This window comes from Bombina bombina, chromosome 3 (assembly GCF_027579735.1).
Source record: "Bombina bombina isolate aBomBom1 chromosome 3, aBomBom1.pri, whole genome shotgun sequence".
Lineage (NCBI taxonomy): Eukaryota > Metazoa > Chordata > Amphibia > Anura > Bombinatoridae > Bombina > Bombina bombina.
In genome coordinates, this window is record NC_069501.1 from 298,318,490 (window position 1) to 298,345,617 (window position 27,128).

General features: G+C 38.0%; 1 protein-coding gene across 1 annotated transcript in view; it reads right to left on the reverse strand.

The window, feature by feature from the left end:
* The window catches only part of SMS (spermine synthase), a 417,092-nt gene that overhangs the window by 157,462 nt on the left and 232,502 nt on the right, over window positions 1–27,128 (reverse strand). The window contains exon 6 of the mRNA XM_053706374.1: window positions 11,490–11,647. Coding sequence (XP_053562349.1) covers window positions 11,490–11,647 — 158 coding nt within the window. The remainder of the gene's footprint in view (window positions 1–11,489; window positions 11,648–27,128) is intronic.

Consider the following 27,128-nt stretch of genomic DNA (forward strand, 5'->3'; position numbering starts at 1 on the left):
TAGACTAACTGTTTTAAAACATTTACCCAATACTTTTTGTTTAGTATTTTAACCAATCAGGATTGCTTTAAAAAAAAAAAAAAAAAAGCAGATAAAATGGAAAGAACTCCAAATTTGGCCTTTACCACTGGTTTTCAAACCTGTCCTCAAGTCTCCCTAACAGGCTAGATTTTGAGGATAACTGAACTGGAGCACAGGTGAAATAATCAGCTGATTAGTAAACACGGTTATTTTACCTGCTCTCACCCAAGGTAATCCTGAAAATCTTGCCTGTTAGGGAAGCCTGAGGACTGATTTGAAAACCAGCGGCCTCGACCAATGGAGAGGTTGATGTCAGCGAGGAGGAATGTAACTTCTAGTCCAATCCAATGATCAAAAACTTGTTGGCATGGAGAAAACTCATGCAAAATCTTTTTTTTGTGCATGACAGAATAGTGCTCGTATTACAAGTTGAAAGTAAACGCAATCGCGAGTGTGCAAGCATTTTTACGCTTGCGCAGATGGTAGTGCGTTATAAAAAAAGTTACACTAAACATAACAAATACATTCAAAATTACTGTTACACTCATATAAACACTATCTGATAAAAATCATTCATATAAATATTTTAAAAAGTTATAAGGGCTCAAAAAAATATGACAAGGTGATAAATATATATTTAATAATAAAATGACAAAGGAATTAAAATAGGCATAACTCAATTCGTTTTTGGCACTTTAGGTCTAACGTAGTGTTGGGTTAGCGCGCATGAATAATTACTAATCTCAAAACACATTTTGTAATGATTAAATACAAAATATTAAAAAATATTAACCCCTTAACGACACACGTCGTACAGGGTACGTCATACCCAAACTGGTCGTTAAAGACCAACGACGTACCCTGTACATCATTAGGGGTTTAAAGTGTCTGGAAGCGATCCTGATCGCTTCCAGACGCTTTCAAGGTATTGCCGTGATGCCTCGATATTGAGGCATCACTGCAAAACCTTTTTTGGCACATCAATGCAAAGAGAGCCACTCTGTGGCCCTCTCTGCATCGGCCAGCGATGGTGCCGATCGTTGGTGGGTGGGAGCCATTGCAGGGAGGCGGGTGGGCGGCCCATCACTGGCGTGTTTCCGGCCAGCAGTGGGAAATCACTCCCAGAAGTCTGGAAGAGGGTGGTGGGAGCTGGTGGTTGGAGGGGGGAATAATATTTGGAAAGGGATCTGGGAGTGGGTGGGTATTGAGGGGGGCAGCTACACAGACAGCTGCCAGTACCCAAAATGGTGGCAAAAAGTTAGTGGGGGGAGGGTTAGAGAGCTCTTGGGGGGGGGCTCAGGGTGGTTGGGTGGTGAGGGGGATCCTACACTGCAGAAAATATATAATTTAAAAAAAAAAACTAAAAAAAAACTTTATTTTTATACTGGCAGACTTTCTGCCAGTACTAAAGATGGCGGTGATAATAGTGATGTGGGGGAAGGAGGAGAGCTGATTGAGAGTGGTCAGGGAGGGATCAAGGGGTGGAATGTGTCAGGTGGGAGGCTGATCTCTACACTAAAGCTAAAATTAACCCTTCAAGTTCCCTACAAGCTACCTAATTAACCCCATCACTGCTGGGCATAATACAAGTGTGGTGCCCAGCTGCATTTAGCGGCCTTCTAATTACCAAAAAGCAATGCCAAAGCCATATATGCCTGCTATTTTTGAACAAAGGGGATCCCAGAGAAGCATTTACAATGATTTGTGCCATAATTGCACAAGCTGTTTGTAAATAATTTCAGTGAAAAACCAAAATGTTAGTGAAAAAGTGAACATTTTTTTTTTATTTGGATCACATTTGGCGGTGAAATGGTGGCATGAAATATACCAAAATGGGCCTAGATCAATACTTTGGGATGTCTACTACACTACACTAGTTAAAATTAACCCTACAAGCTACCTAATTAACCCCTTCACTGCTGGGCATAATACAAGTGTGGTGCACAGCGGCATTTAGCGGCCTTCTAATTAGCAAAAAGTAATGCAAAAGTCATATATGTATGCTATTTCTGAAGAAAGGGGATCCCAGAGAAGCATTTACAACCATTTGTGCCATAATTGCACAAGCTGTTTGTAAATAATTTCAGTGAGAAACCTAAAGTTTGTGAAAAAGTTAGTGATTTTTAGCATGAAATATACAAAAATGGGCCTAGATCAATACTTTGGGTTGTCTACTAAATATATATATATATATATACATGTAAAGGGATATTCAGGGATTCCTGACAGATATCAGTCTTACAATGTAACTATCGCTAATTTTGAAAAAAAAAAAATGGTTTAGAAATAGCATAGTGCTACTTGTATTTATTGCCCTATAACGTGCAAAAAAAAAAAGAACATATAAACATTGGGTATTTCTAAACTCAGGACAACATTTAGAAACTATTTAGCATGGTTGTTTTTTTGGTGGTTGTAGATGTGTAACAGATTTTGGGGGTCAAAGTGGTATCTTTAAAAAGTCCATTTAATGGCGAGAAAAACGGTATATAATATGTGTGGGTACAGTATATGAGTAAGAGTAAAATTACAGCTAAACCCAAACACCGCAGAAATGTAAGAATAGCCCTGGTCATGAAGGGTAAGAAATTGAAAAATGGCCTTTTCCTTAAGGGGTTAATAATTATTAAAAATGATTACACATACTGTAGAAATTTTTAAATAATTCATATAATATCTATGTATTTCACATTATATACAGTGGGGCAAAAAAGTATTTAGTCAGCCACCAATTGTGCAAGTTCTCCCACTTAAGAAGATAAGAGAGGCCTGTAATTTTCATCATAGGTATACCTCAACTATGAGAGACAAAATGTGGAAACAAATCCAGACAATCACATTGTCTGATTTGGAAATAATTTATTTGCAAATTATGGTGGAAAATAAGTATTTGGTCAATATCAAAAGTTCATCTCAATACTTTGCTATATATCCTTTGTTGGCAGACAGAGGTCAAACGTTTTCTGTAAGTCTTCATAAGGTTGTCACACACTGTTTCTGGTATGTTGGCCCATTCCTGCATGCAGATCTCCTCTAGAGCAGTGATGTTTTGGGGCTGTCACTGGGCAACACGGACTTTCAACTCCCGCCAAAGGTTTTCTATGGGGTTGAGATCTGGAGACTGGCTAGGCCACTCCAGGACCTTGAAATGGTTGGTGTGTTTGGGATCATTGTCATGCTGAAAGACCCAGCCACGTTTCATCTTTAATGCCCTTGCTGATGGAAGGAGGTTTGCACTCAAAATCTCACAATACATGGCCCCATTCATTCTTTCATGTACACGGATCAGTTGTCCTGTTCCCTTTGCTGAAAAACAGCCCCAAAGCATGATGTTGCCACCCCCATGCTTCACAGTAGGTATGGTGTTCTTTGGTTGCAACTCAGCATTCTCTCTCCTCCAAACACGACGAGTTGTGTTTCTACCAAACAGTTCTACTTTGGTTTCATCTGATCATATGACATTCTCCCAATCCGCTTCTGGATCATCCAAATGCTCTCTAGCATACTTCAGATGGGACCGGGCAAGTACTGGCTTAAGCAGGGGGACACGTCTGGCACTTCAGGATCTGAGTCCCTGGCGGCGTAGTGTGTTACTGTTGGTAGCCTTTGTTACGTTGGTCCCAGCTCTCTGCAGGTCATTCACTACCACCCCCCGTGTGGTTCTGGGATGTTTGCTCACCGTTCTTGTGATCATTTTGACCCCACGGGGTGAGATCTTGCGTGGAGCCCCAGATCGAGGGAGATTATCAGTGGTCTTGTATGTCTTCTATTTTCTAATTATTGCTCCCACAGTTGATTTCTTCACACCAAGCTGCTTGCCTATTGCAGATTCAGTCTTCCCAGCCTGGTGCAGGTCTACAATTTTGTTTCTGGTGTCCTTCGACAGCTCTTTGGTCGTCACCATAGTGGAGTTTGGAGTGTGACTGTTTGAGGTTGTGGACAGGTGTCTTTTATACTGATAACAAGTTCAAACAGGTGCCATTAATACAGGTATTGAGTGGAGGACAGAGGAGCCTCTTAAAGATGATACAGGTCTGTGAGAGACAGAAATCTTGCTTGTTTGTAGGTGACCAAATACTTATTTTCCACCATAATATGCAAATAGATTCTTTCCAAATCAGACAATGTGATTGTCTGCATTTGGTTCCACATATTGGGGGGTAGTTATCAACGTGTCAACTTTCCTGCCTTCACCGGCCCAATACGCCCGCCTAAGCTCGCCTACCTTCGCCGCCGCGGACCTGAAAAAATACGCCTAAGTTATCAAATAAAGCTGTCAAAAAGCCGCGGGGCGATGAGCAGCGGACTGTGAGAGTTATCACTCATCCGATCTCGCTGCTCTTCGGCTTTTTCCCAGCTTTCTTGCTAGCCTGTTACTAAGCACTCACACTAACTACACTGTTCTACCCCCTATACCGGCGCCCCCGGAGCCCCCCGCAACTAAATAAAGTTACTAACCCCTAAACCGCCGCTTCTAGACCCCGCCGCAAGTCTTATAAATGTATTAACCCCTAAACCGCCGCTCCTAGACCCCGCCGCAAGTCTTATAAATGTATTAACCCCTAAACCGCCGCTCCCGGACACCGCTGCCACCTACATTATACCTAGTAACCCCTATCCTACCCCCCTATACCGACGCCCTCTATAATAAAGTTATTAACCCCTATCCTGCTGATCCCGCACCTCGCCACAAATAAATAGTTTAACCCCTAAACCGCCGCTCCCTGAACCCGCCGCAACCTATATTAAATTTATTAACCCCTATCCTGCCCCCCCTACACCGTTGCCACCTATAATAAATTTATTAACCCCACTACACCGCCGCCACTGTAATAAAAATATTAACTCCTAAACCTAAGTCTAACACTAACCCTAAAACCCCCCTAACTTAAATATTAATTAAATAAATCTAAATAATATTTCTATTATTAACTAAATTAATCCTATTTAAAACTAAATACTTACCTATAAAATAAACCCTAATATAGCTACAATATAAATAATAATTATATTGTAGCTATCTTAGGATTTATTTATTTCCGATCAGCCAATAGAAATAAAGCTCAATCTGATTGGCTGATTGGATCAGCCAATCGGATTGAACTTGAATCTGATTGGCTGATTCCATCAGCCAATCAGAATTTTCCTACCTTAATTCCGATTGGCTGATAGAATCCTATCAGCCAATCGGAATTGAAGGGACGCCATCTTGGATGACGTCCCTTAAAGGAGCCTTCATTCGTCGGTAGTCCGTCGGGAAAGAAGGATGTTCCGCGCCGGCGGGATGAAGATTCAAGACCCGGCTTCGAAGATGACCTCGCCCGGATAGAAGACTTCTTCAGCACCTCTTGGAAGATGACCTCACCCGGATGGAAGATTTCTTCAGCGCCGCTTGGATCACTTCATCGGATGGAAGATTACTTCAGCGCCCCTTGGATGATCACTTCTGCCGGTCCGGATGTCCTCTTCAGTTCCATCGGTGGCTCGGCTGAGTGAAGACGACTCAAGGTAGGATGATCTTCAGGGGATTAGTGTTAGGTTATTTTAAGGGAGGTTTGGGTTAGATTAGGGGTATGTGGGTGGTGGGTTTTAATGTTGGGGGGGTTGTATTTTTCTTTTACAGGCAAAAGAGCTGAACTCTTGGGGCATGCCCCCACAAAAGGCCCTTTTAAGGGCTGGTAAAGTAAAAGAGCTTTGAACTTTTTTAATGTAGAATAGGGTAGGGCATTTTTCTATTTTGGGGGGGTTTGTTATTTTATTAGGGGGCTTAGATTAGGTGTAAGTAGCTTAAAATTGTTGTAATATTTTTTTAAATGTTTGTAACTTTTTTTTTTGTAACTTAGCTTTTTTTTATTTTTTGTATTTTAGTTAGTTTATGTAATTGTATTTAATTGTAGTTATTTGTAGGTAGTTTATTTAATTTATTTAATGATAGTGTAGTGTTAGGTTTAATTGTAACTTAGGTTAGGATTTATTTTACAGGTAATTTTGTATTTCTTTTAGCTAGGTAGTTATTAAATAGTTAATAACTATTTAATAACTATTCTAACTAGCTAAAATAAATACAAAGTTACCTGTAAAATAAATATAAATCCTAAGATAGCTACAATGTAATTATTAATTATATTGTAGCTATCTTAGGGTTTATTTTACAGGTAAGTATTTAGTTTTAAATAGGAATAATTTATTTAAGTGTAGTGTAGTATTAGGTGTAATTGTAACTTAGGTTAGTTTCTATTTTACGTGTAAATTTCTCTTTATTTTAGCTAGGTAAGCTATTAAATAGTTAATAACTATTTAAAAGCTATTGTACCTAGTTAAAATAAATTGAAAGGTGCCTGTAAAATAAAAATAAATCCTAACATAGCTACAATATAATTATTATTTATATTGTAGCTATATTAGGGTTTATTTTATAGGTAAGTATTTAGTTTTAAATAGGATTAACTTAGTTAATAATAGAAATATTATTTAGATTTATTTAATTAATATTTAAGTTAGGGGGGTGTTAGGGTTAGTGTTAGACTTAGGTTTAGGGGTTAATAATTTTATTACAGTGGCGGCGTTGTAGGGGGGGCAGGATAGGGGTTAATAAATTTAATATAGGTTGCGGCAGGGTCAGGGAGCGGCAGTTTAGGGGTTAATAATTATAGAGTAGCTTGCGGTGGGCTCCGGGAGCGACGGTTTAGGGGTTAATACACTAATTATAGTTGCGGCAGGGTCAGGGAGCGGCAGTTTAGGGGTTAATAGGTATAGAGTAGCTTGCGGTGGGCTCCGGGAGCGGCGGTTTAGGGGGTAATAACTTTATTTAGTTGCGGCGGTGTAGGGGGGACAGATTAGAGGTGTTTAGACTCGGGGTACATGTTAGGGTGTTAGGTGTAGACAGCTCCCATAGAAATCAATGGGATGTCTGGCAGCAGCGAACTTGTACTTTCGCTATGGTCAGACTCCCATTGATTCCTATGGGATCCGCCGCCTCCAGGGTGGCGGTTTGAAAACCAGGTACGCTGGGCCGTAAAAGTGCCGAGCGTACCTGCTAGTCAGATTGTGCCGTACTTGTGTGCGGAACATCTGGAGTGACGTAAGAATCGATCTGTGTCGGACGGAGTCCGGCGGATCGAAGTTTACGTCACAGAATTCTACTTTTGCCGGTCTGTAGCCTTTGATAACTAAAGCGAATCAGCCTCGCCACAAATATGCTGCGGAATTCCAGCGTATTTGAGGTTGACGGCTTGATAACTACCCCCCTTTGTCTCTCATAGTTGAGGTATACCTATGATGAAAATTACAGGCCTCTCTAATCTTCTTAAGTGGGAGACCTTGCACAATTGGTGGCTGACTAAACACTTTTTTGCCCCACTGTATAATAATTTTTAATAATTGATTATTTTTCTTCATTAGTAATTCTTCATGTGCGCTAACCGAAACCATGTTAAACCTAAAGCGCAAAACACAAATTGTATTATGCAAATTTTACATTCCGATGCTCTTCACCTAAAAAAAATGCAATTTTTATTATTATTTATTCTACTCACCACAGCCATCTCAGACAGACAAAATACTACTTTACTACAAGCAACAGACACCCTCTTTCCTGCTACTCCACAGCAATCCCACCCCACTGCTTACTCATAACCTCCCATTTTACTTGAAATCAGGTGCAAGTGTGACTTCACCTGACTGTAAGGAAACTTATTCCATAACTTATCACTTAACATACTTTGTATAAAGTACATCTACAACTGATTGTGCTCAAGGGCAGGTGATCCTCTCCGTTTGTTTGTTTGTCAATGTAAGTGTAGTAATTTACATTGTAGTCTTACACAATGTCTCATTGTAAGTTATTTTATTGTATTGTACCATTTTGATGTAATCTACCCTTGTATAGTGCTGCGTAAAATTTTGGAGCTTTATAAATAAATTATAATTATAATATAATCAATATAATGTTAATATAAAATAGATATCTATACCTATATATGTATAGAAATAAAGGTAAAGGTATATACAGATATATATTGAAATATGTATGTACAATAAAAATTACATTGTTCAGTAAGTGAAGAACATTGGAATGTGAAATATTAATAACTCCTATCGGGTAAGCACAAGGGGCCTATTTATCAAAGCGGCAACTATGCTGCATTCGCCGGCATCAATATGCTCGCAAAACATTGCTGCCGCGGATCTGAATAAGATCTCCTTATTTATGGGAAAAAAACGTCAAAAACACGCAAGTCAAGTACGGTGCAAAGAGCATCGGACTGGTGTTAACTAACATTTATCGATGTCGCGGTTATTCGGGTTTTTCCCAACTTTATACCATTTCATTACGGTCCATGAACAAGCACATTTCTCTAAAGCTAATCTTTTATTTTTCATATGTTAATATCCAAGAAATAGATTGATTTATACCTCAACAAACAACATCTCATAGAAAGTTATTTTTATATTGATTTTTTATATGATACTTTCACCGAAATTAATGTGTAATTGTATTTCTAGGAGTCATTTTTATATTTATTTTTTAAATTATTATTAATGCTAGAATTTGTACATATATCCTTGCACATACTTGTGTATATACAGTATATATATATATATATATATATATATATATATATATATATATATATATGTGTGTGTGTGTGTTATTTTAGAAATCTTTTGCAAAAATATTTACATGTCCCTATGTTCCTTTTTTTTGTGCTAAACAATGTTGTCTGTCATATCTCTGTGTTTATTTACACCACTATATGTATATCGTGTAAATGTATTATTATTCTGAGCTGGAATAATTGTGAATATAACAACATGTAATCAGAGTATCATATGTATTTATTTGCAACCGATGGATATTTTAAACGGATAGGAAAGTACAAATTTAAGTTGCACTAGTGGGAGCTAGCTTCTAATTGGTGACTGCACAAAGTTGTCTCTTGTGATTGGCTAAATAGATGTGTTCAGCTAGCTGCCAGTAGTGCAATGTTGTTATTTCAGCAAAGGATAACAAGAGAATTAAGTAAATTTGATAATAGAAGTAAATTTGAAAGTTGTTTAAAATTGTATGTTCTATCCAAATCATGAAATAATATTTTGGGGTTTCCTGTTCCTTTAAGAGTTATAAAATCCTTGTCTAAAATATTACACTGTGTGTCCTAATGTCAGCATCAATGTTTATCTTTAATACTAATTTCACATATACATAGTTTCAAAGTATAATACACAATGTAACAAATGGCACTTATGTTCTCTCTGAACCTCTCTAACCCCTCCTGATTGCAATCTATTTTTAAAATCCACCCCTACACAGGTGTTATAAAATGGGCTGGCATATAAGATGACATTTCTGACTGAAAAAGAAATTCAAGAAATAGCATGACAGTAAAGAGGTGATTTTAATTTCTGCTGTATCTGAATTATAACAGTTTAAAATTAGGTGGGCTATCCCTTTGAGCTATCAGCTTAAGATTCTATTGAATCAAACATCAATTCCTTGTCTAAAATATTTAAGAGTTATAAAATCCTTGTCTAAAATATTACACTGTGTGTCCTAATGTCAGCATCAATTTTTATCTTTAATACTAATTTCACATATACATAGTTTTAAAGTATAATACACAATGTAACAAATGGCACTTACAAGTTCTGATGAGTGATCAATGACACAAGTAACGAGCAATTTGATTTGTTAGTGATAGTTTATAATGTGTATTTGAATCAGATTGGCAGATGTCATATATCATGTCATTATGCATATTCCAATCAAAAGTAGTGGAAAAATTATTTAGGAGTGTGTGGGTTATTTAGGAGTTTGCGTCATAATTGGTGCAAAAATAGTTGAGTCAAATATGGAGCGAAGTGGAGAGTGGGACTTGTATTTACATGGCTTAAACATGTTGCACATAGATTTTTCGCAAAAAATAAAAAGAAAGTTAGCTATATTATTTTGTATTTATTTCATTTTTATCTCTATATCTATTAGTGCAACACGTTTGGGGCAAAACTTTGTACCAAATATGTAGAAATAATATTGTCCCCTTGCTTTGTAATGAGAGACAAAGTTGTAGCATAATCCATAAGTAGTTTTTCATTTTTATCCCTATATCTACTAGTGCACCAAATGTGTAGCAAAAATATTGTTTGCTTTAGAAAGGGTATAGAATTTTATTAAAGTTTCCAATTTACTTTTATTATGTAATATACTTCATTCGCTTGCAGCATTGAACATAAGCTTTCTGTTTTTTCCAACTCCCATTGAGTTCTATGGCATCCGCGACCTCAAGGGTGGCTGATTGAAAACTAGGTACGCTGAGTCAGAAAAGACGCAAGTGTAAATGTAGAATTTTTGATAACTTTGTGAGAGCTTCAAATACTGTCGAATAGGAGGGTGAATTAACAATTCCGCTCGAATACCACGGTTTTCAACTGCAGCGCGGATTGAGATCGTGGGATCGTATGTTACGTCACAAATTTCAACATTTGCCGAACTTGACGCTTTGATATCCACAGCGGATCAATCTCGTGACAATTACGGCGCGGAATTCCAGCGCATTTTAAGTTGACGTTTTGATAAATAGGCCCCTATGGGTAGAATACATTAACACGGTTGCAATATCACAAAGTCCTTTGGTTATCATGCGTCAGCTTTCGCTTGAACGCAAACTTTTTACTTTCAACTTGTAATAAGCCCGTTACCAGATGTGTGCAAAAAGCTTACTTCTAGCGAAGTTTACACTCAAGCTTGATTGGCTTACTAAGTATGTCTTGCAGTAAATTAGCTATGTATTTGACCCATTTGTGTGTTATCCAGAGAGATTTGTACAGTAATACAATGCCCTAACTACATTTTTCTATTACTGCATTAGCATCTCCCTTTAAGTAGCAAAGAGAAAGTGAAGGTAAAACTACAAGACACTACTTAGAATTATTTCCCATCTTTAAGAAACAGATTTTTTTCCATTGTTGAATACAGTGGCAAGAAAACATAACATTAAAGGGACACTCTACTCCAGATTTGTTTATTGTATAAAAATATAGACACTCCCCAGTTTTGCATAACCAACACTGTTATATTAATATACTTTTACCTTTGTGATTAATTTGTATCTGAGCCTCTGCAGACTGACGCCTTATTCCAGTTTTTTTGACAGACTTGCATTTTAGCCAATCAGTGCTCACTCATAAAAAACTCCACAGGAGTGAGCACAATGTTATCTATATGGCATGCATGAACTAGCAGTGTCTATGTGTCAAAATGCACTGACATAAGAGGTGGCCTTCAAGGGCTTAGAAATTAGCATATGAGCCTACCCAGGTTTAGCTTTCACCTAAGAATACCAACAAATGAAAACAAATTTGATGATAAAAGTAAATTGGAAAGTTGTTTAAAATTGCATGCCCTATTGAATCTTGTAAGTTGTAATTTTGACTAGACTGTCCCTTTAGTAGAAAATCAACGCAAAGGATATTTCTACCATGGTAACCATCTTTGGTTTTAGTTTGACTAGCTCATAAAGTATTCCACCATCACCTCCTCCCAGAATGAGCACTTCTTTCCCAGAGTAATCTTCCTTGCCATTGCCCATAATGGCTTGGGTGTATGCCAGGTCACTTTCTGCCATGTCTAAAACAAGAACACATACCAGTTAGACATTTGAATTTCTTTTTAGACAAAATTTTAATTTCTTGTTTCAGTAGATTTGAAAGAAATATAACTACTAATTAATATTTTACAAAAGGTCACTTTATCAGAATTATATACAGTATATATAAAAATAAAAAAATACCCTTATTGCTGATACCTTTGATGAAGAAGTTTACTTCGAAACGCATAAGGAACCCAGCGGGTTTAACTGCCTAATCAGACTGTTCTGTACAGGCTTTTTTTATTTAACAAACTTTATTATCCATTGAGGCACTGTTCCACTGGGAGAGTTGATTGGTTACAGCAGTGTTTTTGGAATTTATATAACTATCTTTTATTAGACCTCGCTACATGTTGAAGATGTGACATGTGAGTGTCTTACAGTGCTGTTTTCATTGGTGTGATAAAAATACACACTTTAATAGATTGTCCCTTTTTTGTTTACATGCTCCTTACATCCATGAGAGGTACTGAATACAATGGGAGGCAAAGACTACCCTTGCTCCAGGACATATGGTAGTCTAAATGGGGTTTGCAGTGATAAACCTTGGGTGGATACTACAAAGTGGAAAGCGACCCTCCTTCTCCAAGAGGCATTTTTTTTACCGCCTAGGATTGAGGTTAATTCTCGTGAGCACATTTAGAATTAAAATTATCCACATTTGACTGTTCTTTTATAACCTGCTTCAGTTTAAAGATCATTTACAGATCATTTAAAGATCATATTTCAGCACATACCATATTATTTTAATTATTCCTCATTGCCTTGCTATCTTTTAGCAAAGTTTATCATTTTTCCAAGCCCCCTGTGGGACTCATTATGCGAGTACTCTCATGGGGTCTACCTAGGTAAGAGCATGGCAGATATACTACTTCAAATGCATTTCTATAGCAGGCGACGTCACAACCAAAGCTACGGCGGCCGGTGTTCTGTAATATTTTCCTACTGTGTTAAGTTTTCTTACCTACGTAACGTGTACGGCCAGATAGAGCACTTTCATATCCACCATTTTTGTTTCAAACGGAGGCTGATGTGAAAATATTGATTGGATGGTTATATTTGGCTGTTTTGAGTGCAGATCAAACATAAAACATTAAAACATAATCAAAAGCTATTATGTATGTTATTAGCTTGTAATGATAGCATTACTTTTATAAATGTATTTTTTCAGGGTACAGATATGTTTCAATTATTTTTTGTTACATAGCCTAAAAAAGACATTTATAAGATTTACGCTATCATTACAAGCTAATACCATACATACGGCTAGATTTAGAGTTCTGTGTTAGCCGTCAAAAGCAGCGTTAAGGGGTCCTAACGCTGCTTTTGGCCGCCCGCTGGTATTTAGAGTCAGCCAGGAAAGGGTCTAATGCTCACTTCCCTACCGCGATTCCAGGCTACCGCAGATCCCCTTACGCCAATTGCGTATCCTATCTTTTCAATGGGATCTGCCTAACGCTGGTATTTGGAGTCTTGGGAGAAGTGAGCGGTAGACCTTCTACCGACAAAACTCCTACCGCCAAAAAAAGTCAGTAGTTAAGAGCTTTATTGGCTAACGCCAGAATATGAAGCTCTTAACTACTGTGCTCTTAGGTACACTAAAACCCATAAACTACCTATGTACCCCTAAACCGAGGCCCCCCCACATCGCCGCCACTATAATAAAAATTTTAAACCCCTAATCTGCCGACTGGACACCCCCGCCACCTACATTATACCTATAAACCCCTAATCTGCTGCCCCTAACATCGCCGACCCCTATATTATATTTATTAATCCCTAATCTGCCCCCCCCCCCAACGTCGCCGCCACGTAACTACACTTATTAACCCCTAATCTGCCACCCGCCTCGCAAACACTATAATAAATTTGATTAACCCCTAATCTGCCCTCCCTAACATCGCCGCCACCTACCTACAATTATTAACCCCTAATCTCCCGCCCGCAACGTCGCCGCTACTTTAATAAAGTTATTAACCCTTAAACCTAACTCTAACCCTAACCCTAACATAAATATAATATAAATTAAATTAAACTAAATAATATTCCTAAAATTAACTAAATTAATCCTATTTAAAACTAAATACTTACCTATAAAATAAACCCTAAGGCCTAGATTTAGAGTTTGGCGGTAGCCGTGAAAACCAGCGTTAGAGGCTCCTAACGCTGGTTTTAGGCTACCGCCGGTATTTGGAGTCACTCAAAATAGGGTCTAACGCTCACTTTTCAGCCGCGACTTTTCCATACCGCAGATCCCCTTACGTCAATTGCGTATCCTATCTTTTCAATGGGATCTTTCTAACTCCGGTATTTAGAGTCGTTTCTGAAGTGAGCGTTAGAGCTCTAACGACAAAACTCCAGCATCAGAAAAAAAGCAGGAGTTAAGAGCTTTCTGGGCTAACGCCGGTTCATAAAGCTCTTAACTACTGTACCCTAAAGTACACTAACACCCATAAACTACCTATGTACCCCTAAACTGAGGTCCCCCCACATCGCCGCAACTCGATTAATTTTTTTTAACCCCTAATCTGCCGACCGCCACCTACGTTATACTTATGTACCCCTAATCTGCTGCCTCTAACACCGCCGACCCCTGTATTATATTTATTAACCCCTAACCTGCCCCCCTCAACGTCGCCGACACCTGCCTACACTTATTAACCCCTAATCTGCCGAGCGGACCTGAGCGCTACTATAATAAAGTTATTAACCCCTAATCCGCCTCACTAACCCTATCATAAATAGTATTAACCCCTAATCTGCCCTCCCTAACATCGCCGACACGTAACTTCAATTATTAACCCCTAATCTGCCGACCGGAGCTCACCGCTACTATAATAAATGGATTAACCCCTAAAGCTAAGTCTAACCCTAACACTAACACCCCCCTAACTTAAATATAATTTACATCTAACGAAATTAATTAACTCTTATTAAATAAATTATTCCTATTTAAAGATAAATACTTACCTGTAAAATAAACCCTAATATAGCTACAATATAAATTATAATTACATTGTAGCTATTTTAGGATTAATATTTATTTTACAGGCAACTTTGTAATTATTTTAACCAGGTACAACAGCTATTAAATAGTTAAGAACTATTTAATAGTTACCTAGTTAAAATAATAACAAAATTACCTGTAAAATAAATCCTAACCTAAGTTATAATTAAACCTAACACTACCCTATCAATAAATTAATTAAATAAAATACCTACAATTACCTACAATTAACCTAACACTACACTATCAATAAATAAATTAAATACAATTCCTACAAATAACTACAATTAAATAAACTAGCTAAAGTACAAAAAATAAAAAAGAACTAAGTTACAAAAAATAAAAAAATATTTACAAACATAAGAAAAATATTACAACAATTTTAAACTAATTACACCTACTCTAAGCCCCCTATTAAAATAACAAAGACCCCCAAAATAAAAAAATGCCCTACCCTATTCTAAATTAATAGAGTTAAAAGCTCTTTTACCTTACCAGCCCTGAACAGGGCCCTTTGCGGGGCATGCCCCAAGAAAATCAGCTCTTTTGCCTGTAAAAAAAAACATACAATACCCCCCCCAACATTACAACCCACCACCCACATACCCCTAATCTAACCCAAACCCCCCTTAAATAAACCTAACACTAAGCCCCTGAAAATCTTCCTACCTTGTCTTCACCTCAACAGGTATCACTGATCCGTCCTGGCATCCGGTGCTGAAGAGGTCCAGAAGAGGCTCCAAAGTCTTCCTCCTATCCTGCAAGAAGAGGACATCCGGACCGGCAAACATCTTCATCCAAGCGGCATCTTCGATCTTCTTCCATCCGGTGCGGAGCGGGTCCATCTTGAAGCAGCCGACGCGGATCCATCCTCTTCTTCCGGCGTCTCCCGACGAATGACGGTTCCTTTAAGGGACGTCATCCAAGATGGCGTCCCTCGAATTCCGATTGGCTGATAGGATTCTATCAGCCAATCGGAATTAAGGTAGGAATATTCTGATTGGCTGATGGAATCAGCCAATCAGAATCAAGTTCAATCCCATTGGCTGATCCAATCAGCCAATCAGATTGAGCTCGCATTCTATTGGCTGTTCCGATCCGCCAATAGAATGCGAGCTCAATCTGATTGGCTGATTGGATCAGCCAATGGGATTGAACTTGATTCTGATTGGCTGATTCCATCAGCCAATCAGAATATTCCTACCTTAATTCCGATTGGCTGATAGAATCCTATCAGCCAATCGGAATTCGAGGGACGCCATCTTGGATGACGTCCCTTAAAGGAACCGTCATTCGTCGGGAGACGCCGGAAGAAGAGGATGGATCCGCGTCGGCTGCTTCAAGATGGACCCGCTCCGCACCGGATGGAAGAAGATCGAAGATGCCGCTTGGATGAAGATGTTTGCCGGTCCGGATGTCCTCTTCTTGCCGGATAGGAGGAAGACTTTGGAGCCTCTTCTGGACCTCTTCAGCACCGGATGCCAGGACGGATCGGTGATACCTGTTGAGGTGAAGACAAGGTAGGAAGATCTTCAGGGGCTTAGTGTTAGGTTTATTTAAGGGGGGTTTGGGTTAGATTAGGGGTATGTGGGTGGTGGGTTGTAATGTTGGGGGGGGGGGTATTGTATGTTTTTTTTTACAGGCAAAAGAGCTGATTTTCTTGGGGCATGCCCCGCAAAGGGCCCTGTTCAGGGCTGGTAAGGTAAAAGAGCTTTTAACTCTATTAATTTAGAATAGGGTAGGGCATTTTTTTATTTTGGAGGTCTTTGTTATTTTATTAGGGGGCTTAGAGTAGGTGTAATTAGTTTAAAATTGTTGTAATATTTTTCTTATGTTTGTAAATATTTTTTTATTTTTTGTAACTTAGTTCTTTTTTATTTTTTGTACTTTAGCTAGTTTAGTTAATTGTAGTTATTTGTAGGAATTGTATTTAATTAATTTATTGATAGTGTAGTGTTAGGTTAATTGTAGGTAATTGTAGGTATTTTATTTAATTAATTTATTGATAGGGTAGTGTTAGGTTTAATTATAACTTAGGTTAGGATTTATTTTACAGGTAATTTTGTTATTATTTTAACTAGGTAACTATTAAATAGTTCTTAACTATTTAATAGCTATTGTACCTGGTTAAAATAAATACAAAGTTGCCTGTAAAATAAATATTAATCCTAAAATAGCTACAATGTAATTATAATTTATATTGTAGCTATATTAGGATTTATTTTACAGGTATTTATCTTTAAATAGGAATAATTTATTTAATAAGAGTTAATTAATTTCGTTAGATGTAAATTATATTTAAGTTAGGGGGGTGTTAGTGTTAGGGTTAGACTTAGCTTTAGGGGTTAATACATTTATTATAATAGCGGTGAGCTCCGGTCGTCAGATTAGGGGTTAATAATTGAAGTTAGGGAGGGCAGATTAGGGGTTAATACTATTTATGATAGGGTTAGTGAGGCGGATTAGGGGTTAATAACTTTATTATAGTAGCGCTCAGGTCCGCTCGGCAGATTAGGGGTTAATAAGTGTAGGCAGGTGTCGGCGACGTTGAGGGGGGCAGATTAGGGGTTAATAAATATAATATAGGGGTCGGCGGTGTTAGGGGCAGCAGATTAGGGTTACATAGGGATAATGTAAGTTGCGGCGGTTTACGGAGCGGAAGATTAGGGGTTAATAATATAATGCAGGGGTCAGCGATAGCGGGGGCGGCAGATTAGGGGTTAATAAGTGTAAGGGTAGGGGTGTTTAGACTCGGGGTACAGGTTAGAGTGTTAGGTGCAGACGTAGGAAGTGTTTCCCCATAGGAAACAATGGGGCTGCGTTAGGAGCTGAACGCGGCTTTTTTGCAGGTGTTAGGTTTTTTTTCAGCTCAAACAGCCCCATTGTTTCCTATGGGAGAATCGTGCACGAGCACGTTTTTGAGGCTGGCCGCGTCCGTAAGCAACTCTGGTATCGAGAGTTGCATTTGCGGTAAAAATGCTCTACGCTCCTTTTTTGGAGCCTAACGCAGCATTTTTTTGGACTCTCGATACCAGAGTTAATTTTATGGTGCGGCCAGAAAAAAGCCCGCGTAGCGTTAACAACCCATCTACCGCCAAACTCCAAATCTAGGCCTAAGATAGCTACAATATAAATAATAATTACATTGTAGATATTTTAGGATTTATATTTATTTTACAGGCAACTTTGTATTTATTTTAACTAGATACAATAGCTATTAAATAGTTAATAACTATTTAATAGCTACCTAGTTAAAATAAATACAAAATTACCTGTGAAATAAATCCTGACCTAAGTTACAAATACACCTAACACTACACTATCATTAAATTAATTAGATAAATTACATACAATTAGCTAAAATAAAATACAATAAAATAAACTATACTATAATACAAAAAAAACCACTAAATTACAAAAAATAAAAAAGAATTACAAGCAGTTTAAACTAATTACACCTAATCTAAGCCCCCTAATAAAATAAAAAAGCCCCCCAAAATAAAAAATTCCCTACCCTATTCTAAAAAACAAAAGTAATCAGCTCTTTTATCAGCTCTTTTTGCGGGGCATTGCCCCAAAGTAATCAGCTCTTTTACCTGAAAAGAAAAATACAATACCCCCCCCAACATTACAACCCACCACCCACACACCCCTACTCTAACCCACCCAAACCCCCCTTAAATAAACCTATCGCTAACCCCCTGAATATCATCCTACCTTGAGTCGTCTTCACCCAGCCGAGCCGAATTCTTCATCCAAGGTGCGCAGAGGAGGTCCTTGATCCGGTAGAAGTCTTCATCCAAGCGGCAAAGAAGAGGTCCTCCATTCGGTAGAAGTGTTCATCCAGGCGGCGTCTTCAATCTTCATCCATCCGGAGCGGAGCTGAGCCATCTTCAACGGAGCGGACACGGAGCCATCCTCTTCAACCGACGGACTAACGACGAATGAAGGTTCCTTTAAGGGACGTCATCCAAGATGGCGTCCCTTCAATTCCGATTGGCTGATAGAATTCTATCAGCCAATCGGAATTAAGGTAGAAAAAATCTGATTGGCTGATGCAATCAGCCAATCAGATTGAAGTTCAATCCGATTGGCTGATCCAATCAGCCAATCGTATTGAACTCGCATTCTATTGGCTGTTCCGATCAGGATCAAGGACCTCCTCTGCGCACCTTGGATGAAGAATTCGGCTTGGCTGGGTGAAGACGACTAATTGTATGTAATTTATTTAATTAATTTAATGATAGTGTAGTGTTAGGTGTATTTGTAACTTAGGTTAGGATTTATTTTACAGGTAATTTTGTATTTATTTTAACTAGGTAGCTATTAAATAGTTATTAACTATTTAATAGCTATTGTACCTAGTTAAAATAAATACAAAGTTGCCTGTAAAATAAATATAAATCCTAAAATAGCTACAATGTAATTATGTTATATTGTAGCTATATTAGGGTTTATTTGATAGGTAAGTATTTAGTTTTAAATAGGATTATTTTATTTAATTTTAGGAATATTATTTTGTTTAATTTAAATTATATTTATGTTAGGGGGGTGTTTGGGTTAGAGTTAGGTTTAGGGGTTAATAAATTTATTATAGTAGCGGCGACGGTGCGGGAGGGAGATTAGGGGTTAATAATTGTAGGTAGGTGGCGGCGATGTTAGGGAGGGCAGATTAGGGGTTAATACTATTTATTATAGTATTTTTGAGGCGGGAGTGTGTCGGTTAATACATTTATTATAGTGGCGGCGATGTCCGGTCGGCAGATTAGGGGTTAATAAGTGTAGGTAAGGTGGCGGCGACGTTGGGGGGGGGGGCAGATTAGGGGTTAATAATTATAATATAGGGGGTCGGCGGTGTTAGGGGCAGCAGATTAGGGGTTCATAGGGATAATGTAGGTTGCGGCGGTGTCCGGAGCGGCAGATTAGGGGTTAATGGTATAATGCAGGTGTCAGCGATAGCGGCGGCAGCAGATTAGGGGTTAATAAGTGTAAGGTTAGGGGTGTTTAGACTCGGGGTTCATGTTAGGGTGTTAGGTGCAGACTTAGAGAGTGTTTCCCCATAGGAAACAATGGGGCTGCGTTAGGAGCTGAACGCTGCTTTTTTTGCAGGTGTTAGGTTTTTTTCAGCCCAAACTGCCCCATTGTTTCCTATGGGGATATCGTGCATGAGCACGTTTTAGCTGCTTACCGCTACCGTAAGCAACGCTGGTATTGAGGGTTGAAGTGGAGCTAAGTTAGGCTCAACGCACCCTTTTTTTAGCCTAACGCAGCCCCTCAGACAACTCTAAATACCAGCGTTGTCTTAAGGGTGCGTTGGGAAAAAAAAGCAGCGTTAGCTACGCGGGTCTTTACTCACCGCTACTCTTTTAATTATTTACTGTACTGCACTGTAAATAGCCAAATACAACAAGGTCGGAAAATTATACAGAATCCGATCACTATTTTAACATCAGCCTCCTTTTGAAACAAAGATGGCGGATATAAAAGTGCTCTATCTAGATGTAGGCTTGGCCGTCCGCGTTACGTAGGTAGGACAATGTAACAAGGTAGGGAAATATTACAGAGCACCGGTTTTGCTCTAAACAAATTTTTATTGTAGGTATTCAGACGTCTAAACGTGAGTTGGAGGAGCGGAGCTGCTGAGCTATAGGTAAGTATTGCAGTCTCACTCTAAACATTCCCCCTGGACTGATGAGCAATGAATTATTGAAATATAATATAATAGTACAGAGTTATTATAATCACTTGCAAAGGTTTTTTGTTTTTTTAAACTCTGCTATAAAATCAATGTGATCCATTACATTGTGGTTCCTGACTGCATCTTATGTTAGCTGTAATATGATTTCTATATATGTGTCTTTTTCTAATGCAAATCATGTTTAGGATATGTATCAATTATAAACCGAGCAGTTTTTCACAAATATTTTTTTTTATATATGATTGAAAATTTGATTACTATATGTAGAAATTTTAAGTTAGAGGAAAATCTCATTATACATTTTATTTTTGTGAAATAAATCTATATATAGTCATAATGACTCATAAGTCATTTTAGTAAATAACATGTTCATGGAAATGTACTTTATTTTGCTGTAACATATTATCCTCTAATCATAGCTTCAAATTAACTTTTATAAGAAATAAAATGAAAACATTATTGATTTAGAAACAGGTTCAATGAAATTATTATGCTGATTTAATAATCGAATATATTTTTTAATTTATATAATAACATACATCAAAATTGATGTATGTCCCTTTAAGACAGAAATGAAAAATGTATGCATGCACAGAGACTACAGTTCACAGCAAATATATTTTTTGCATTTACAGAATACATTTAGTAATGATATCCCACTCATAAATAATAAAAAAAAAATTATACTTACCTGAAAAATTATTTCGGAATGACGATGGGCCATAGTCCTCCATAACATATGGGATATATTACCGCCACTAGGAGAAGGCCAAGAACCCATAAAAGAGCTTAAAATTCCTCCCACCTCTTTAATGTATATACGTTTAATGCATAGCCGAGCAGAGAATAGGAAAGAAATAGGTAGGAAAGACAAAGCAGGGTCTGTAGGGTGTCCATTAGAACTGTCACCTAAAAATTTAAATGGGCAGGGCCTATGGGCCATCATCATTCTGAAAGAAAATATATCAGGTAAGCATACATTTTTATTTTTATTTTCTTTTGTAAAATGATAATGGTCCATATTCCTCCATAACATATGGATTAATATTCAAGCAGATGGTCTTTTTTTATAGACAGGGTGGGGCAATTTTTCTATCAGTTCCTATTTAGCCGACACTGTGACCTAAAGGACTTTCCTGCCAAAAGCTGCTTGCGAAGAAGCAAGAACATCAAATCGGTAACATTTGGAAAAAGTATGCAGAGAAGACTGTTTCAACTTTGCAAATCTGTTCCAAAGATGCATCATTTTTAAAAATCCACAAAGTTGCAACTGCTCTTGTAGAATGAGCTGTGATATGTTTAGGAGGCGTCTTTTCCGTCACCAAGTAAGCCTTGTGAATCACTTGTTTGAGCCCAGAGGCCAATGCCACCTGAGCAGCCTTCTGCCCTTTACAGTCCCAGAGAAGTGAACAAACTAGAAGATTGTACGAATTCTTTATTAGCTTAAAAATAGAACTTCAAAACTGTTACTAAAACAAGATTATGCAAAAATCAATCCTCAGGGTGTAGAAATAGGTCTCATAACTTTGAGTAATTCTAACTAACGCCTGGACAAAAGTCTGAACATCAGGAAGTTTAGGTAACCTTCTATGAAAAGAACAGATAACGCAGAAATTTGACCTAACAATCTAGCAGACAAACCATTGTCAACGCCATCTTGTAAAAACTGAGGAATTCTGGGAATCCGAAAGAAATAGAAAGAAATCCTCTGAAAAAGCACTATTCGAAGATACCCTCTAGATCTTGTGAAAAATCCTTTGGACATAGATTTTTGAGGTGGAAACAGAGATACTATTACAGAAAGTATAAAACTATGTCTCGTATTAGATTATGACCTTTCACGTTGATAACTAAAAGTGGAAAACCGAGTGAAAAGTGCTTGAAACAAGAGAACTTGTTGTTAAAAAATAAAAAGGAAACATAGGCCAGGCAAAAGTAACATGGACACACAAAGGCACGTATCATGTTAACCAGTGGATCCCAGGATCGGGCACAATTAACTGTAATTTTGGACTCCAACAGTTAAGTTCTCAAGTCTAAATTAGCAGGCCCCTTTTGACAAATAATAGATTGAAATCTCCTGGAAGAAAAACCTCTCTCCTTAATAAACCGACTAAAGGAAAGTGGAACACACACTTTCCAACGCTGACTAAAGTGCATTGGTTTTACTACCCAGGACAAAATATTGACACAAAGTAATCAGAAGAACTATAGAAGGAGCACAGGACTAAAGCCTGACACACTTCCTGTATCATCAGAAGTACTACAGAAGGGGGGGCGGAGCCAACTTTGAAGCCAGACGGTCGCACTTCTTAACAGCTCTATCCATACTGTATACAAAAAACTAAAATTGCGACTGTCTGTGCCCAAATATTCATCTATTCGACCACCATTGAAGACCTGAAGCCTCAGCCGCTCTTACCAACCTTTTTTCTCTGAGAAGGGAGCAGTACTACGGCAACAGACTCCTAAAATCCTAGTACGTTTAACACTGCATACACGGCCTGCAGCAGCTATCTTGAGGCCTGATCAACACCTCCAGCTGTGAACTAACCTTGACTAAAGATCGGCACTGTGTAACCCCCAACCTAGGGCGCCATTCTAAGCATGGAAGACGCAAATTATATCATGGGGAAAATACATATCTTTTTAGACAGCTGTAGTGCTGCATTCGGACATCATATGTCATCGGAGCCTAAGCAGGCAGCGATGCTGCCCACAAACCACGCTGCTCACTCACTCATCCCTGATGGCCCGCAGAATAGAGGAACTACAAGTTTGCTGAGCTCACCGCTTAGCCTTGAAAGTAGCATGATGGCGGCTTGGAGAGGATCTGCTGACACAGACGCACAGAGCACCAAACCAACACCTCCAAGGACCGCTCTTATTTTGAAGCCTGAGGTCAGATGGTCAGACCGGATGATATATGTGTCTGCTCAGCTTGAACCCGAGCAAAATCTGACTTCAACACAGACTCCAGCCCTTAACCCAGCTCAACAGCGTAAGGTGACTGTAGCAGATGTGTCTGCTCCTGCTGGGCCACGAGATCATGGAGAAGTACTGAGACCAGAGAAGAAATACAATCTTTTATTACGCTTCCGAAGGTCTACAACATTGAAGGTCTGGGTTGGTGTCATGAGCTTGCAAGAGATTTGCCCATATGTCGACACGGACAGTCTTCAAGTGTGGGACTCACTTTGCTTTAACCTCCAACATTTGGCGCTGTCGCTGCAAGTCGGTCTGCTTGGTGGCACTCAGCAATGCAGTCTCTCCTGGATATCAGCACAAAATGTCGCTAAACTAGGCATTGGCTGAGTTTCCTGTAGAAATTTATCCTGGGGCAAGTCAGAGACAAGTAAGATATTGACTAAGCTGCCCATACCGATCGATCTTTAACTAGCTAATTAACTGGGACACAGAATTAGATCGCTACGCATACAAATGTCAATTGTTGGTATCATGGACAAATTTTGTTTCTCTCACCTCAGAATTAACGTATCTCAGTGGTAATATCTTGTAAAGGCTCTTACCCTATTTACAGGTTCAATAACCATCCTAGCATGTTTACAGTACCTTATATTCCACAGCTCATTACTCCTCAGGTTACCATGTCCATCCATAGGTAGCTTTCTAACACTGGACCATCCTATTCTATATTTTATGTTATGTATAGAGTTCGACTTTATGTAATAATTGCCTAATGTTTTAGGTGCACCTATCAGAATGCTGGTAGAGTCTAAAGGCTAAGTTATATGTTTATCTTAGATGCTATGTTACATCTGGTCTTATATATATACTAGATATACTGATTCCTTGTTTTTGCACTCATAGGGATACTAATGGAATATGCAGCTTCTCCTAAAAAAAAAATATCTTTTATCCATTTAGGTCAGCAGGACTGGCCATTCATATTAGTCAGCTGAGTATATTCCCTTCATACACACCCTGTTTTCTTTCAATATTGCTTCTTGCAATGTACAGGCCCCCAAGTTGAATTTTCCATTTCACTCCTATGCCTGGCCTTTGGGATAACACCAGTGTTATTAATATATGGGGGTTAGGCTGCCAGCGGCCGAGGCAGTTGAGCCCTCTTTTCCCTCACTCCAGCTAGGTGCAAGCCCTTATCTATATTTAAAAGTTTAGCGACATATATCTGCTTATAAACAAGGCTGCCCTTTTCTTTCTCAGTATTTTCACTATGACTACTAAATTTATGGATACCATTATATGAAACATACTTTTTATTTAATCACTTACTATGTCCTAACTTCCACCCCCCCCCCCACCACCCCTCATAAAAAGTCTCCCAATTTGGAAGAATTCATTACGCGGTTTATCTTGCCTATACCGCATCATAATTATTATGCCATACCTACATATTATTTCATATTAGATCAGCAACGGAATGGTGCCTTTACGGTATCTACTGTCTGACAAACTAATTGCCATCCTATTCTGAGTCACCATGCTTTATATATTGTACCATACCTTTATATTCTACTATGTTCTTTAAATATTTAATTGGTGACATTTTTGTTGCTATATGTTGGTTACCATGTTTATTTTTATATATATGCCGATTACTACATTATACCTACTTATTTTACCATATTTTTCAACTTTGGAAAGGTCCCCACCAGTGTTAATATTATCTAATATCGTAAGTGTTTATTCACTCTACTTTTGTAGGTTCATTCGCATTTCCCATTTTCCTCTCCTATTGTAAGTATAGAAGGTGCCTTAGTATTAAGCGAGGAAACTCATCTTGTTCAGAATATGACAAAAATAAAAAAAGAGGTTCCAGTTCTTCGTATAACGTTGCCTTTGATAGGAATGTAATCTGTCTTTATGTATGCAGAACCATTACACTGTATCATATATGTCTAGTTTAGGAATTGTTATTCTTCATATGTTGTATTATGTTTGCACAACCTCAATAAAAATCTATAAAAAAAAAAAAAAAAAAAAAAAAAGAAGTACTACAGAAGGACTTCTTCTTGAAAAGGGGTCATAATTGAAAAACTTGAAGAATTGTGCAAAGATCCATATGTTTATAGGTAACCTCATCTCCAGAGGTGACCCGCTCCCTACATCCTTCAAGATCCCCAGACAACTCTGCAGCCCAGAAGACTGAGCTGATATTGTAAAAGTTTAAAAAAAAACACAGTATATATATATACACACACACAGATATATATAGGTATATCTGTTTATAAATACTTAGAACATGTTCAGCTATGTGCAGAAAATTGGAATGTGAAATATTTCCAGTAAATACACACTAAAGCACTTTATTAAATATGAATATTGCATAAATATGTTTTTTCATCTACTTAACTGAAAAGGGCTCCAATGCACTGCTACATATGTCTATATATGTGTACATATGTATTTATGTGTGTATATATGTCTGTAAATACATATATACACATATAAATACATATGTACATACATATAAACACACACACATATATACATCCATACATACATATATATATATATATATATATATATATATACACATACACACACACACATACATACACACACACACACATACATCTTTAGACATGTATGTATCTCTATGTAAAAGCCCTTAGCCTGTCTTTTTTTTCACCTAAGACCTCATATGTTTAAGCCCTTATAACTTTTTTGTGCAATATTTTTTTTAAATATTTTTATTAGATGGTGTTATATGACTGTACGTGTACTTTGTAATGTATGTTTGATGTGTTGTGTGACACTTTTTTGTTTATCAAAATAGTTAACCTGAGCTCTGAGGACGCGGTAAATATTCTAGCATAAATTGACATTGCACTCAAGCGATTGGGTTTACTTTCAACTTGTAATATATGTGGTAAACATGAAGAGAGCAAACACCTGTGATAAAACCCTTATTACTTGAGCGTAACTGTTAGCGCTCCACTCGTAATCTGGCCCTATGACTTCTATCTAATAGAGAGTGAAGGCGCTTTATAAGAAATAGAAGAGCCTTAAAGTGAAGGTAAACTTTGATTAATGAAAGCCCGGTTTTTAAAAAAATACTATTAAAAACAGGGGCACTTTCATTTATCAAAGTTTAGAAAGCAGACGTTTTGTTTAAAAACTTACCTTTGTTCTTTTCACAGCCAGAGCAGCTTCCCTCACCCGGAGATCCTCTCTTCACACGTCATCAATGACTAATCCGGCTTCCTCCAATCAGGGCATGGCCTCAGGCAATGACTCCCCTGAAGGGAAAGCTGTGATTGGAGGAAGCCGGATAAGTTATTGATGACGTTTGAAGAGAGGATCTCCGGGTGGGGGAAGCTGCTCTGGCTGTGAACAAAACAAAGGTACGTTTTTAAACAAAACAGCTGCATTCTAAACTTTGATAAATGAAAGTGCTCCTGTTTTTAATAGTATTTTTAAAAGCCAGGGCTTTCATTCATCAAAGTTTACCTTCACTTTAAGAGATTGAATCCAAAAATTTTGGATATATTATTCCGGTACAATATACCCTGTATACACCACTGTACAGGAGTAGTCATTAGATACATACTGTATCGTATGGCATAGAAACACACTTACATGTATTTTAAATTGTTAAGATTTTAGAAGACCATAAATGGTTAAACATGCACTTTATATCTATCAATGTGTCACACTCTTGCCCAGGATGGAACCAGGGACTCTTATCTTTGGGTCATCTGAGTACTCTATTTGTCTCACTGTACAGTATCTGCCTATGCAAATCTTAAAGGGACAGTCTAGTCCA